This window comes from Mus caroli, unplaced genomic scaffold, assembly GCF_978045245.1.
Source record: "Mus caroli unplaced genomic scaffold, Mus_caroli_1 scaffold_6, whole genome shotgun sequence".
Classification (NCBI taxonomy): Eukaryota; Metazoa; Chordata; class Mammalia; order Rodentia; family Muridae; genus Mus; species Mus caroli.
In genome coordinates this window covers 93,767,825-93,782,055 of record NW_028227261.1, presented here as the reverse complement: position 1 = coordinate 93,782,055, position 14,231 = coordinate 93,767,825, and the positions used below count along the sequence as shown (strand labels likewise).

The window sequence follows — 14,231 nt, the reverse complement described above, 5'->3', positions numbered from 1 at the left end:
TTTGCTTGGAAAATTGTTTTCCATCCTTTTACTCTGAGGTAGTGTCTGTCTTTTTCCCTGAGATGGGTTTTCTGTAAGCAGCAGAATGTTGGGTCCTATTTGTGTAGGCACTCTGTTAGTCTATGTCTTTTTATTGGGGAATTGAGCCCATTGATATTAAGAGATATTAGGGAAAAGTAATTGTTGCTTCCTTTTATTTTTGTTGTTAGAGTTGTCATTCTGTTCTTGTGGCTGTCTTCTTTTTGGTTTGTTGAGGGATTACTTTCTTGCTTTTTCTAGGGCGTGATTTCCTTCCTTGTATTGGTTTTTTTCTGTTATTATCCTTTGAAGGGCTGGATTCGTGGAAAGATAATGTGTGAATTTGGTTTTGTTGTGGAATACTTTGGTTTCTTCATCTATGGTAATTGTGAGTTTGGCCGGGTATAGTAGCCTGGGCTGGCAGTTGTGTTCTATTAGTGTCTGTAGAACATCTGTCCAGTCTCTTCTGGCTTTCATAGTCTCTGGTGAAAAGTCTGGCGTAATTCTGATAGGCCTGCCTGTATATGTTACTTGACCTTTCTCCCTTGCTGCTTTTAGTATTCTATCTTTATTTAGTGCATTTGTTGTTCTGATTATTATGTGTCGGGAGGAATTTCTTTTCTGGTCCAGTCTATTTGGAGTTCTGTAGGCTTCTTGTATGATCATGATCATCTCTTTCTTTAGGTTTGGGAAGTTTTCTTCTAAAATTATGTTGAAGATATTTGCTGGCCCTTTAACTTGAAAGTCTTCCATCTCATCAACTCCTATTGTCCGTAGGTTTGGTTTTCTCATTGTGTCCTGGATTTCCTGGATGTTTTGAGTTAGGATCCTTTTGCCTTTTGTATTTTCTTTGAATGTTGTGCCGAAGTTCTCTATGGAATCTTCTGCACCTGAGATTCTCTCTTCCATCTCTTGTATTCTGTTGCTGATACTCGATCTATGGTTCCAAATTTCTTTCCTAGGGTTTCTATCTCCAGCGTTGCCTCACTTTGGGTTTTCTTTATTGTGTCTACTTCCCTTTTTAGGTCTAGTATGGTTTTGTTCATTTCCATCACCTGTTTGGATGTGTTTTCCTGTTTTTCTTTAAGGACTTGTAACTCTTTAGCAATGTTCTCCTGTATTTCTTTAAGTGAGTTATTAAAGTCCTTCTTGATGTCCTCTACCATCATCATGAGATATGCTTTTAAGTCCGGGTCTAGCTTTTCGGTTGTGTTGGGGTGCCCAGGACTAGGTGGGGTGGGAGTGCTGCGTTCTGATGATGGTGAGTGGTCTTGATTTCTGTTAGTAGGATTCTTACGTTTGCCTTTCGCCATCTGGTAATCTCTGGGGCTGTGCAGAATACACTGGGCAGGGTCCCGGAACCAAGATGTCTGTTGCCAATGCTCAGGCAAAGCGCTCCCTCCCCACTCAGACCCCTTTCCTCTGTCCGGTAGGTAGCCAGATGTCTGGGGCCTGTGCAGAATACACTCGGCGGGGTCCTGGAACCAAGATGTCTGTTGCTGATGCTCAGGCAAAGCGCTCCCTCTCGACTCAGACCCCTTTCCACTGGCCGGAAGGTGGCCGGATGTCAGGGGCCTGTGCAGAATACACTCGGCGGGGTCCTGGAACCAAGATGTCTGCTGCTGATGCACAGGCAAAGCATTCCTGGGCTGGTCGGATCCCTAACCACTGGCCAGAAAAGTGGCCAGCTGTCCGGGGCCCGAAAAGGGAGCTGCCTTAGAAGCTCTGTGGCTCCCCCGCCCCGTCCCAGAAGCTTTTAGCTTCTGTATTCCGTACTCTCACCTGTACAGAATACACTCGGCAGGGTCCCGGAAACAGGATGTCTGCTGCCAATGCTCAGGCAAAGCCGATGCTCAGGTCGGATCCCTAACCTCTGTGCAGAATACACTCGGCAGGGACCCGAAACCAAGATGTCTGTTGCTGATCCACTGTGGAAATTTTAAAAAATCATTCTGCCCTACTTTAAAAGCCTATTCTCCGTAAAATTGAAAAATCTAAGTGAAATGGATGATTTTCTAGATTGATACCACTTATCAACGTTAAATCAAGGTCAGGTAAAGTATTTTAATAACCCTATATCGCCTAAGTAAGTAGAAGCAGTCATTAAAAGTCTCCCATCCAAAACAAAACAAGCCCCCTGGGCACACCCTGTAGCACTGCTCTCCATACCCAAATCCTGCCAGGAGAGAGCTGGTCTCCCAGGAGTACTGACACACCTGTGAACACAGGTAAGACTACCAGTTTTGCTCAAATTCCTGGACCAAAAAATATCCACCCAGAGCCATCCAGGCGTGGGAACGAAGGAACAGCAGGGTGGTAGTGGTGCACTCCTTTAATCCCAGTACGTGGGAGGCAGAGGCAGGTGGATTTCTGAGTTTGAGGCCAGCCTCGTCTACAAAGTGAGTTCTAGGACAGCCAGGGCTACACGGAGAAACCCTGTCTTGCGTGGGTGTGAGGGGAACTGCAAACCTCAGAGAAAATGGGATGGGAGAGAGAAAGGAGCCAGAGACCAAGTAGAGGGTCCTATCAAGGTCTCAGTTTATTAGGTTGAAACAGCAGGTTTTTAAGTAAACATCGAGGGGAATAGGGAGAGGTTGAGGGGGAATTATCCTTGTATGTCATGGAGTCAGGAAGAGATAAGGAAGAGGGGACTATAATTCAGCTTTTACAGCCTCAGGTGCCAGGAAGGGAACAGGGAGAAGGGAGTGATGACCGGCTCCTAGAACAAAGCCATTTGGCTTGTCAGGGTGGGAGACAGTGAAAAGCATTTTCTCACAGTATGGTCTCCAACAAAAACAAAAGGAACCAAGGAACAGTGGAGGACAGGATTCTTCTGGTTTCTTTCTGCATCCCAAAGCTGACCCTGTGCCACAGTTCTCCATACCCAAATTCTTCCCGGAGAGAACTGGTCTCCCAGTAGTACTGATACACAGACTTGCAGGAGGGACAAGCAATACTCAAAGACAGCATGACCAGCTAACACCAGAGATAACCAGATGACTAAAGGCAAGTGCAAGAATCTTAAAACAGAAACCAAAACTAATTGATATCATTAGAACCTAGTTCTCCCACCACAGCAAGTCCTAGATACCCCCAACAAAACAGAAGAGCAAGATTAGAATATATATAGGATTTGGACTGTGCTCTACTGTACTTCATGAGGTTAACCTCTTTTATGTGGATTCTGAGGATCAAACTCAGGACCTCCCACTGCACAACAAGCTCTTGACCAGTTGAGTTGTCATCCCAGACCTGGGCCCTTTTTGATACAGCAGTCAGTCTAGCTGAATACTTTAATGTTTGAAACTGGGACCTTTCCTTCCTCCCTAAAACTATGCTCCCAAGAGACTGAGAAATAACAACCCTGTTATCCTCTCTCATAGCTCAGATTAAAATGTAAATACTTCCTTGGTTCTCTCCCCTATCAAATACACAGTCCCAAAACAAGCATTGCATTTGTGGCTTAGGTTGTTGCTTCCAGGTCAAGGAGTATCCTCTGTTTCTCTTCAAATTTTAGTATTACCCCATGAAAGGCCACTAGGAGCATATTCGGAAGTAAAATAAGGTTGGGTTTACTAGTACTATGGATGTTGGGAAGAAATACCTGAGGGCAGCGTGGGGCATCTCAGAAAGAACCTGAGCTGGTAAGGTAGCTGAGTTACTAATGTATTTTCCATGAAAGACAGACGACCTCTCTTGGATGCTCAGCATCCGCAGAAGAAGCCTAGTGATACAAGTCCTGTAATCTCAGCACTGGGGAAGCAGAGGCAGGGAGATCCTGGAGTTTGCTTGCCAGTACATCTAGACACATTCAAAAGCTCTTGGTGAAGAGAAAGACTCTGTCTCAGAAAACTAGTTGAGAGAGGAAGACACTTGACATCAACATCTGGCTTCTACATATACACACGCACAAGTGCACATGCACCTGCACACATACAAGCATATGACAACCTTTTTTTGTACCTTATTTTATATGTATTTTCTTTCTTTATTAGATATTTTCTTTATTTACATTTCAAATGGTATCCCATTTCCAGGTTTCCCCTGTGAAAACATCCTATCCCCTCCCCTTTCCTCTGCTCACCAACACACACTCCTGTTTCTTGTTCTTGGCATTCCCCTACACTGGGGCACAGAGCCTTCACAGGAACAAGGGCCTCTCCTCCCATTGGTGACTGACAAGACCATCCTCTGCTATGTATGGGGCTGGAGCCATGGGTCCCTCCATGTGTATTCTTTGGTTGGTGGTTTAGTCCCTGGGAGTTCTGGGGGTACAGGTTGGTTCATATTGTTGTTCTTCCTGTGAGGTTGCAAACCCCTTCATCTCCTTCAGTCCTTTCTCTAACTCCTCCATTGGGGACCCTGTGCTCAGTCCAAAGGTTGACTGAGAGTACCACTTTTGTATTTGTCAGTCACTATTAGAGCCTCTGTCAGCAAGCACTTGTTGGCATCCAAAGTAGTGTCTGGTTTTGGGGACTGTATTTTGGATGGATCCCAGGAGGGGCAGTCTCTGAATGGCCTTTCCGTCAATCTCTGTTCTACATCTTGTCTCTGTAACTCCTCCTATGGGTATTTTGTTCCCCCTTCTAAGAAGGACCAAAGTATCCACACTTTCTTCTTACTTCTTCTTGAGCTACATGTGGTCTGTGAATTGTATCCTGGGTATTTTCAGCTTCTGGGCTAAGATCCACTTATCAGTGAGTGCACATACTATGTGTGTTCTTCTGTGACTGAATTACCTCACTTAGGATGATATTTTCTAGTTCCAACCATTTCCCTAAAATTTCATAAATTACTTATTTTTAATAGTTGAGTAGTACTCCACTGTGTAAATGTACCACATTTTCTGCATCCATTGCTCTGTTGAGAAACTTCTGGGTTCTTTCCAGCTTCTGTCTATTATATATAAGGCTGTTATGAACATAGTGGAACATGTGTCCTAGTTATATACTGGATCCCGAGATTACTTGGCGGGAAATCGGGTTCCCTCCCCCTTCCTTTATAACTAAGTGTCTGAAAAAAGTAAAATTGAGCTTTGATCAGAATGTTGTCTTAGCTACATTTCTTTCTCTCGCCGCCTAGCCCCTCTTCTCTTCCATGTTTCCAAAATGCCTTTCCAGGCTAGAACCCAGGCTGTGATCTGCTGGCCGGACACAACATATTACATTGATGGAATTCCATATAATGAACCATCCCTGCATTCCTGGGATGAACCCTAGTTGATCGTGAATGTTGATGATTTTGATGTGTTCTTGGATTAGGTTTTCAAGAATTTTATTGAGTATTTTTGCATCAATAATCATAAGGAATATTGGCCTGAATTTATCTTTCTTTGTTGGTTCTTTGTGTGGTTCAAATATCAATGTAACTGTGGCTCCGTGGAATAAATTGGGTAGTGTTCCTTCTGTTTCTATCTTTTGGACTACTTTAAGGAGTATTGGTTTTAGGTCTTCTTTGATGTTTTGATAGAACTCTGCACTAAACCCCTCAGGTCCTGGGCTGTTTTGGTTGGAAGATGATTAATGACTGCTTCTTTAGGGCTTATGGGACATTATTTAGATCATTTATCTGATTCTGATTTAACTTTGGTACCTGGAATCTGTCTAGAAAAATGTCTATTTCATTCAGATTTGTCAGTTTTGTTGAGTATAGTTTGTTTTTGTTTTTCTTTTTTGTTTGTTTTTGGAAGAGGGTTATCTGATGATTTTTTTTTTATTTCCTCAGTTTCAGTTGTTATGTCTCCCATTTCATTTCTGATTTGTTAACTTGGATAGTGTCTCTGTGCCTTCTAGTTACTCTGGCTAAGGGTTTATCTATCTTGATTTTTCTCAAGGAACCATCTCTAGGTTTGGTTGACTCTTTGAATAGTTCTTTTTATTTCTTCTTGGTTGATTTTAACCCTGAGTTTGATTATTTCCTGTTGTCTACACTCTTGGATGTATTTGCTTCTTTTGTTCTATACCTTTCAGATGTGCTGTCAAGTTGCTAGTGTATCCTCTCTCCAGACTCTCTTTTAGGCACTCAGAGCTATGAGTTTTCCTCTTAGCAGTGCTTTCATTGTGTCCCATAAGTTTGGGTATGTTGTTGCTTCATTTTTATTATACTATAAAAACTCTTTCTTTATTTCTTCCTTGGTGAAGTTATCTTTGAGTAGAGCTTCCATGTGTATGTGTGCTTTCCATTGTTTTTGTTGGTATTTAAGACCAGCTTTAGTCCGTAGTGATCTTATCAGATGGATGGGATTATTTCAATCTTCTTGTAGCTCTTGAGGCCTGTTAATTGACCAATTATATGTTAAATTTGGGACAAGGTACTGTGAGGTGCTGAGAAGAAGGTATATTCTTTTGCTTTAGGATAAAATGTTCAACAGATATATGTTAAAACAATTTGGTTTATAACTTCTGTTAGTTTCTCTATGTCTCTGTTCAGTTTCTGTTTCCAGGATTTTTCCATTGATGAGAATGGGCTGTTAAAGTCTCCCAATCTTATTGTGTGAGTTGCAATCTGTGCTTTGAGCTTAGCTGTAATCTACTCCAAGATCACAAAGAATTGTACAGTTATACTGTATCAACCCTAACCTCTCTTCTGTCTTATTCCTTTACAAAGGGATTGCTCTGTCTGAGGTTTCAAATTTCTCCCTTGGCATTGAATGTTTTCACTCTTTCACATCTCATTTCTGCCAAGTGTTTTGTGTTGAAAGGGAGACGATTTAGGGCGAACTCAAGCTGCTATGTTGACGTGGGAATAACCAAATATTTTCTGTACCTTTCTCATGGTTGTGGTCTTTTGAGGTATGGTAGCATTGTCAAGCCTTTTGTGTCTTCAGCAGAGTCCTGTATTGGAACTGTAACTTAACTATGTAAGTATTCCCATTGATAGCTTTGTTTGTGAACATTTTTTTTGTCTCTTAAATTTTTGCCAAGGCTAAAAATGAAATGCTGGGCATGGTAGTCCATGGATGTAGTTGAAGCCAATTAGGATGCTTTGGTCAGAGAATGACTTGGACCCATCCATCAGGGAAGTTGGGTGGAGGGAGGTATTTCATCATAATTGCTTGGGTTTCTCAATAGTGTTTGTCATAATTTAGCAAACTAGAGCAAGAACTTGTTTCATGTGTCCTTAGTTGAATCAATTTAATCTTTTGATCTAGGTGCCAGAGTATGCTATGGAGAGCTAGACACCTTTTTCTCTGTATCCTTTGGGGCTCTAATTACCAAACCTCCCCTATCCTACTCCACCCTATTAACATGTCCTAAAACATGTTGAGCAGGCATAGCCTTAGAAATATGTGTCTCTCCTATGCTCTGTTGGAAAAGAAACTATGGGTGGAGAAAATGTGCAGGAAGTGTCATGTTCCCGTGGTCCTCATAAATCACTATAGCAGCTGAGCTAAAAAGCAGGAAGTACTCCTTAATGCTTGGGGTTGCTGCAAGCAAGGCAAAATCCGGAAACTCAGTTTACATTCTGGGTCAGAAGGAAGGATCATGATTACAGGACTCAGGAGGTCCCCTCATTCACTCACTGTCAGCCCCATATTTTTCGGGACACTGAGACTTATATTTAAGTGCAAGTGTAATCATTTATTGAACAGAAAGAAAAAGAAATCCATGGAGAATTTCCATGTGTTGGCAAAGAGAAATTTAAAGAATGTCTTTGATTCCTGATAAGTTATACTAGGTAATATGCTGGAGAGACCAGGATTGCACTTCTCTGTGAGACAGGATGGAGACCAGATCACAGATTTTGGCATGAGATGCTCTATGGATAGGAAGGGATGATGCTGGAGTCCTGGTGAGAAGTCTCCACTCAACACTGAGTAAGCCAGGAAGAAAGAATACAGAGACTCATTAAACAATTCTTGTATTGACCTCAGTACAAAGAGTTATTCTATTATATAGAAGAAATGATAAAGACAGAGATCTTCACTTATAATTTAACTGGAATTAATTGCCAGAATGGAGGGATGAAAATCATAGAATAAATGAGCATTTCCTCATGGATGGCAGATAAAAAATTAAGTAATGGAAGATCTGAGGCTTGTTTCCACAACCTTTGTCATAAGAAGCGCTAAAGAATGTTAAGCAAAGTGTGGAATAATGGTAAAAGCCTTGGATACTTTTAAAGACTTCACACATTATGTGAGTGAAATCTTGGGTTAAATGGGAAAGGGGGGACAGAGGAGTCTTCTCTCCAGACTGGACAAGATGTGGTGATCAGGTACATCCACTACTAGGTAAGAAGCCACGTTTGTACAAAGTTCAGATTAAGATGTTATTATCTTGAGTGGGATAGAGGGGTACCACAGACACTGAAGAGCAGCTGGACCACATCCTGCTACTCTGTCTGTTATGATATTGAACACATTCCTGAGCCATTTTTACACAACCATACAGCAACTATGGAAAACTCAAATCCTTGTTTTCTTGCCTAAGTGCTTGGGTCACTTTACTTCCAAGCTCAAAGTAGGACTAGATCACATATCCAGATAATTTAAAGCCAAATTTCAAGCTGTCCTCAAAGACTCCTTATCAAACATTTTTTATTGTAATTTGGGGGCACAATACTAATTCATTTGGAAGGGCTCTCCATGACCACCAACCTCCTCCTTGCTCTCATTGGATATTGCCTACCTGGAGGCTCAGACCATTCTTCATTGTCGGGCATCGAGGCAGCGAGCTGTAGTGTGAGAACAAGAACATGTTCAGATACCAGGTCCACTGTATTTCCCCAAGAAAAAGAGTAGGACTCTCCAGCATTCAGCAAACGACTGGTTGCCAATTGGTTTTGTTTCTTGTATGATAAAATATTCAGGATAAGAAAAATAAATGAGTCATGACTTACTGACATTGGTCAGGTCAATGATATTTTCTCTAATGATTCCATGCTCCTCGCATAGTTTTGCAAACTTTTCCTTGATGTGTAGACTCAAATCTGGTTCTCGGCCTGTGAGAAGAGCAAAAGTGAGTGTAGCAGCTGTATACTGTGCATTGACCAGAGCCTGGGTGAAGGGACAGGGGCTTCCCCATAAGGATGGAAAAATGGTTGGCCACATGATTGACAGGCATGGGTATGATCTATGCTGGATTTGGCATTCATAGAATATACTTCTGTCACACTGAGAGATTTCAGAGTGTTTCCATCACTATGCTCGAGGGATGATGAAAGTGAGCACCAATCTTCAGGAGGTGAGAAAGTGGCAGGACCAAGGAAGACCATTTTAAAGCTAGAGGTTCTTTCTTCTTTTCCCACCCCAAGATCAGTGTCTGTGCGAAAATACTTTACCAAAGAGCACCATCACTTGGAAGGTTTTCCCATCCTTTTCATTAATGAGATGAAACATAATATAATTATCATAGTCTGTCTTAAGTATAGTAAATGTATTGAATCCATCATCTGTGGAGGAAATGGAAGTTCTCAGAAATTATTTGTTGTGCAGGAAATGATGGAAAACCTTTTCTTGTTCTATCCCAAACATAAAATCATTAAAATACAGATCCTAGAAGAGATGGGTGAAGTGTCTGATGTTTTCTGTCTGTAGCTTTCTGAACTTTGAGAAGCAACTTCTAAAAATACTGATTCTGAGTGTTTCAGACCACTAGTGAACTGTCAGGTACAGGAACAACACTGTCTCATCATCTCCTAGGCTTATCTACCTCCCTCAGCAGCTTCAAGCAACATGTTTCTATCTTTTATAAGCTTGCTGTATCAAATATCTGCTGCTATACCCTGAGTGATGTGCATCTGTGCCAGCAACTGGGCAGTATCAGATAGATTCCATCTCCCCCCTACTTATCCCACTTGCCTTTGACAGGGTGTTAGATATTAGATGGCCCCCATTTGACTAGTAGGTGCAAGTTCCTGAATTCAAACTCCAGCAAAATACACACACACACACATACACACACACACACACACACACACACACACACACACATACTATAAAGGTATTAAGGTTTACTTAACTCCTTATGGATAGATATATAGACTTTTTATATACTTACAGTTCATATAATATATGCCATGCCTTTCTGTTTTATAACCAATCAAAGTCATTTCGGTGCACTCTTCATTTACACTGTAAAACAGAGTGATCTTTTGCATAAGGGATTTTGATCTGGCTGGCTTCTTGACCATCTAATATATATATATCTCCAGTTTCTGATTCCATTTGACTTTTGACTATATTTGTAAAATTAGCAAAAGGCTTTTGTTTATGTTATTTCATTTATATCAGATGTTTTAGCAATCACAAATTTGCCTATTATTTTAAAAAAAGAAAGTGACAATCACTTCTCATCCCTATTACAACTGCAACTACTTCCCAGTTTCACCAGTGCTGGACTTCAGCCAGCGGTGTAGATTATCAGCCAGATGTCTACCATCTGCCTTAAATTAGCACTCTGTAATGTTGCCTGATGTGGCTCCCAGATTCACAGAGGAGAATTATTATTATCTCCTTTACTGCAGGAAAACACAAGTAGAATGGGGTGGATGTCTGTGACTAACAACTAGTAAGAACATTTTAATTCATGATCACATAATCTTAACTTGTGATATACTGTCTCATTAATGTGGTTTCAGCAGTGTCTCTGATCTTTCCTTATCGAACTCCTAGTGAATTAATTCCTGTCACCAACTCTTGTCTCTGACTTTTGTAAAACTCCTGGTTATGAGATCTTGGTTCAGTGTCACATGGAGTATTCTAGTTTTGGATACAGGCTCAGTATGTGTGTGCACATGTGCATACTGAGAGTTATCTCTCTGCAATCCCATGTGTGTTTGTAGGCATGAGACAATACCAGGTTTTTATTTCCTCTTTCTAAGCGAAGAGCATCTCACTTACATAAAATGGAATTTAAAGACTAAGGCATTCTCCAAGACAGTGATGTTTTCCACAAAAGCTCTCATGCTGCCATTTTCTTCTATCTTTTCTATTTCATCAGAGGCTGAAGCAATAGAAAACCAATATCCGCTAATCTGTAATAGATAAGAAAAGGTTTAAGGGAGAAAGGGCAGGGAAACCTCAAGTTTCTACTTGAACTCCGCACTATGGGTTAGGGCCTGAGCATACACAGGGGTAGAGCTCATTCCAGTTGTCAAAATACTTAGCATACTGTACCTGTCTCTCAGTGAGACCAGAGGTCCTCAGACATTGTTAGATATGAATAGCTGGTCTTACTTCAAGGTCTGAAATCATTCATTTGTCTAGTAGATTGGGGCACTATACCCATCCCCTCAAAGGACCCACTTGGCTTCAAGACTAACCCAAAGCACATTCACTGATCATACCTGTTCTACATGAAAGTTCCTTCTCATAGAACTAGCTTCTTCTGCATGGATACAGAATAGAGTCAGTCCCAAACACAGCAGCAGCAGTAGCAGCTTCATTTTGGTAGGGAATAGAATTGTCTTCCTCTCAGGACCAAGTCTTTCAGGTTATGGTGCCTACACTCCATTCCCCAGCTCCTTTGCTTGTCCTTATATACTCTCTGGTTTCATGGGCTTTTTTTTTTTCTTCCAGTATGGGTCTCTTTTACCTCAGTCAGGCTTTATGGGATGTTTTCTCACTTATTGATGATAGGCCAAGGATTGTTCCTCCCCTTTTCAAACTTGGCAATCTCATCACCTATGGATTGATTTCATAGTCTTACATTTCGCAATACATATTCCCACAAGAACAGTGAATGTTTTAGAGAGCTGCCATCTGGAACTAGATACAACTTTGGATCTTGCTTGTAATCAGAAAGTCAGTTTTGGAGGGGGTGGGGACTGACACTAGAAAGTCAAAGATGTAGCAAATCTTTACTTTAAGACTTGAGTGTGAAACTGGATGCTCACAGTCAGCTAGTGGATGGATCACAGGGCTCCCAATGGAGAAGCTAGAGAAAGTACCCAAGGAGCTAAAGGGATCTGCAACCCTATAGGTGGAACAACATTATGAACTAACCAGTACCCCGGAGCTCTAGACTCTAGCTGCATATGTATCAAAAGATGGCCTAGTCAGCCATCACTGGAAGGAGAGGCCCATTGGACACACAAACTTTAAATGCCCCAGTACAGGGGAACGCCAGGGCCAAAAAAATGGGCATGGGTGGGTAGGGAAGTGGGGGGAAGGGTATGGGGGACTTTTGGGATAGCATTGGAAATGTACTTGAGGAAAATACGTAATAAAAATATTAAAAATTTTAAAAAAAGACTTGAGTGTGGAAGAAGTTGAGTTACTCAATTTTTGCAAAAAATTCATTTATTTTTCATGTTAATGAGCATTGGTTTTGCATGTGTACCTGATTACCATGCACAGGCCTGGTGCAGTGAAAGTCAGTAGAAGGAGTAATATTCTTTGAAACTTGTTCTTGCTGAGGACTCAATTTCAATTACCAGCACTCATGTGGCTTCCCACAACCGACTCTAAATTCAGTAACAGAAAATCACACACTTTCTTTTGACCCCTGTGGCCTCCTCTGCACATGTGGTGTGTATAAACACTTTCAGGCACATACACATAAAAATAATAAATCTTAAATTAAAAAAAAAAAGATTATCAAGAAAAGTCAGCCAAGGCTATGCTAATAGCCATATCCTCCCAAAAGGCTTCAACCTTTAAACAGATAGCACTGACTTCAGAATCCTGAGTGTTCTCAGTAGCCAGGTTGCATCAACTGTTTACCTTTGAGAACACTGGAATTCAACTGACTGGACATAATCTCCTCATTAGTGAAAAACAGAAGTATTGTGTAAAGTCATATTTGCTGATGGAGGTCCAAGTACAAATCATGCCAAAAATCATGCTTCCAAGGACATACAGTTACAAAGGGAACATATTTTGTATCAGTTGACATGTCATTTACCCTGAAACTGGAAACATATACTAGTGTTTGATGTGCGGAAATAAAGAATTCAAGAATGAGGCAAGTACTCGATATGCTTCACTTCAACTTTGAATCGTTTTATATGGTATGTACTATTTTATTCTTCTTACCACACTACTAGTAAGACTCAGAAAGATTAAGTAACTATATAAGGTCATATAGTCAGTCAATGTGAGAACATAGATTTAAACCCAAGACTCTCTAACTCAGGAGCCTTTGTTCTTTTTTTTTTTTTTTTTCTTGACAAACATTTATTTTTATTTTTGTTTTGCTTTGCTTTTCTGAAATAGGGTTGAGCTTCATAGTCTTGTGAGCGCCCGACTCAGTAGCAAGAACGACACCACAACAGGATCCTTCCGCACATGTTTATTGGGAGAGCTTGATTGCAGAGGCGAAAAGACGGAGCCTTTGTTCTTATTGACTCCAATACAGAGGTCAGAATGTTTTTACAATGTAGGGGGCATGGTTAAATAGGGAAAGGGGAGTAATAGTGCTATAGAGTTCCAGACATGTCAGACTGGCAGGTACTAGCAAAGAAACTGCACATGGGTTTCGTTAAAATAAGAGGAGTTTGTGTGGCCCAAGATTGAATGTGGCATGACAACTGGCTCTCTTTGGTCTACAAGGGTTTGGTGGATGCTCTACTATGGGATTATCACATTCTTCCCTCCTCCTCTTTCTCCTCCTCCTCCTCCTCCTCCTCCTTCTCCTCCTCCTCTTTCTCCTCCTCCTTCTCCTCCTTTTCCTCTTCTTTCCACCCTCTTCCATTTTTCATTGATAATGGTGTGTGCACACATGTGAACACACTAATTCCTTTGATAATATATGCAGAAATTAGCACATGACATCAATTGTTTCCCTCTATCTCTTTTTACATCATCCCCTTGAGTAAGGTTCTCCCTCTGAATCTGGGAATTAGTGTGTGTCAGATAGGTTGGCTGGCCACTAGTCCCAGCAATCCTCCAGTCTCCACCATCTACCCAGTGCTGGGGTTAAAAGCAACCCTGACCAGCTATTTAATATGAGATCTGTCCTGGACTTTAGCTTACACTGAGGTTCTGAATGGTCTTAGAACTGTGGCAATCCTCCTGCTCCAGCCTCCTGAATGGTGGGATTATGGGTTTTAGCACCTGATCTGCTATGGATTATGACTTTTGTAGTAATGAACTAGAAGTTGCTTCTACAGCAGAAAGCAACAATTGTTCCCTTGCATCCCTGAATTCAGCTCAGGCACCTTCGCTGTCTCTAAGCATGTTAACACTCCTTAGCATGTGTAGACTGTTCATGTGACTGAAAAGCTGAAGCAGGTAAGAAATGACTAGACAAAGTGTGTGGGTTAGGGTT

The 14,231-nt window shown here is 41.3% G+C and overlaps 1 protein-coding gene and 1 long non-coding RNA gene across 2 annotated transcripts in view; one reads left to right on the top strand and one right to left on the bottom strand.

Annotated features, from left to right (window-relative positions):
• Positions 1–7,572: 7,572 nt before the first annotated feature.
• On the bottom strand, positions 7,573–11,527 carry LOC147004297 (major urinary protein 3-like). Its single transcript, XM_085839253.1, has 7 exons — positions 11,308–11,527; positions 10,862–10,995; positions 10,020–10,093; positions 9,301–9,411; positions 8,860–8,961; positions 8,649–8,694; positions 7,573–7,830 (listed from the first exon to the last, which is right to left on the bottom strand). Exons 1-6 carry the CDS (start codon positions 11,404–11,406, stop codon positions 8,669–8,671), a joined length of 546 nt encoding a protein of 181 aa, XP_085695379.1. The 5' UTR covers positions 11,407–11,527; the 3' UTR covers positions 7,573–7,830; positions 8,649–8,668.
• Positions 11,528–12,827: 1,300 nt separating this feature from the next.
• LOC147004295 (uncharacterized) overlaps positions 12,828–14,231 on the top strand; it is a 62,394-nt gene continuing 60,990 nt past the window's right edge. Inside the window, exons 1-2 of the long non-coding RNA XR_015047367.1 lie at positions 12,828–12,972; positions 13,178–13,321. This is a non-coding gene — a long non-coding RNA (uncharacterized LOC147004295). The remainder of the gene's footprint in view (positions 12,973–13,177; positions 13,322–14,231) is intronic.

Coding starts and splice junctions, on each gene's coding strand:
- LOC147004297 (XM_085839253.1), bottom strand. CDS start 11,406: ATGAAGCTGCTACTGCTGCTGCTGTGTTTGGGACTGACTCTATTCTGT. Junction 10,996..11,307: donor GGAACTTTCATGTAGAACAG/GTATGATCAGTG, acceptor TATCTATTACAG/ATTAGCGGATATTGGTTTTC. Junction 8,695..8,859: donor CATTGACCTGACCAATGTCA/GTAAGTCATGAC, acceptor CTCACACTACAG/CTCGCTGCCTCGATGCCCGA.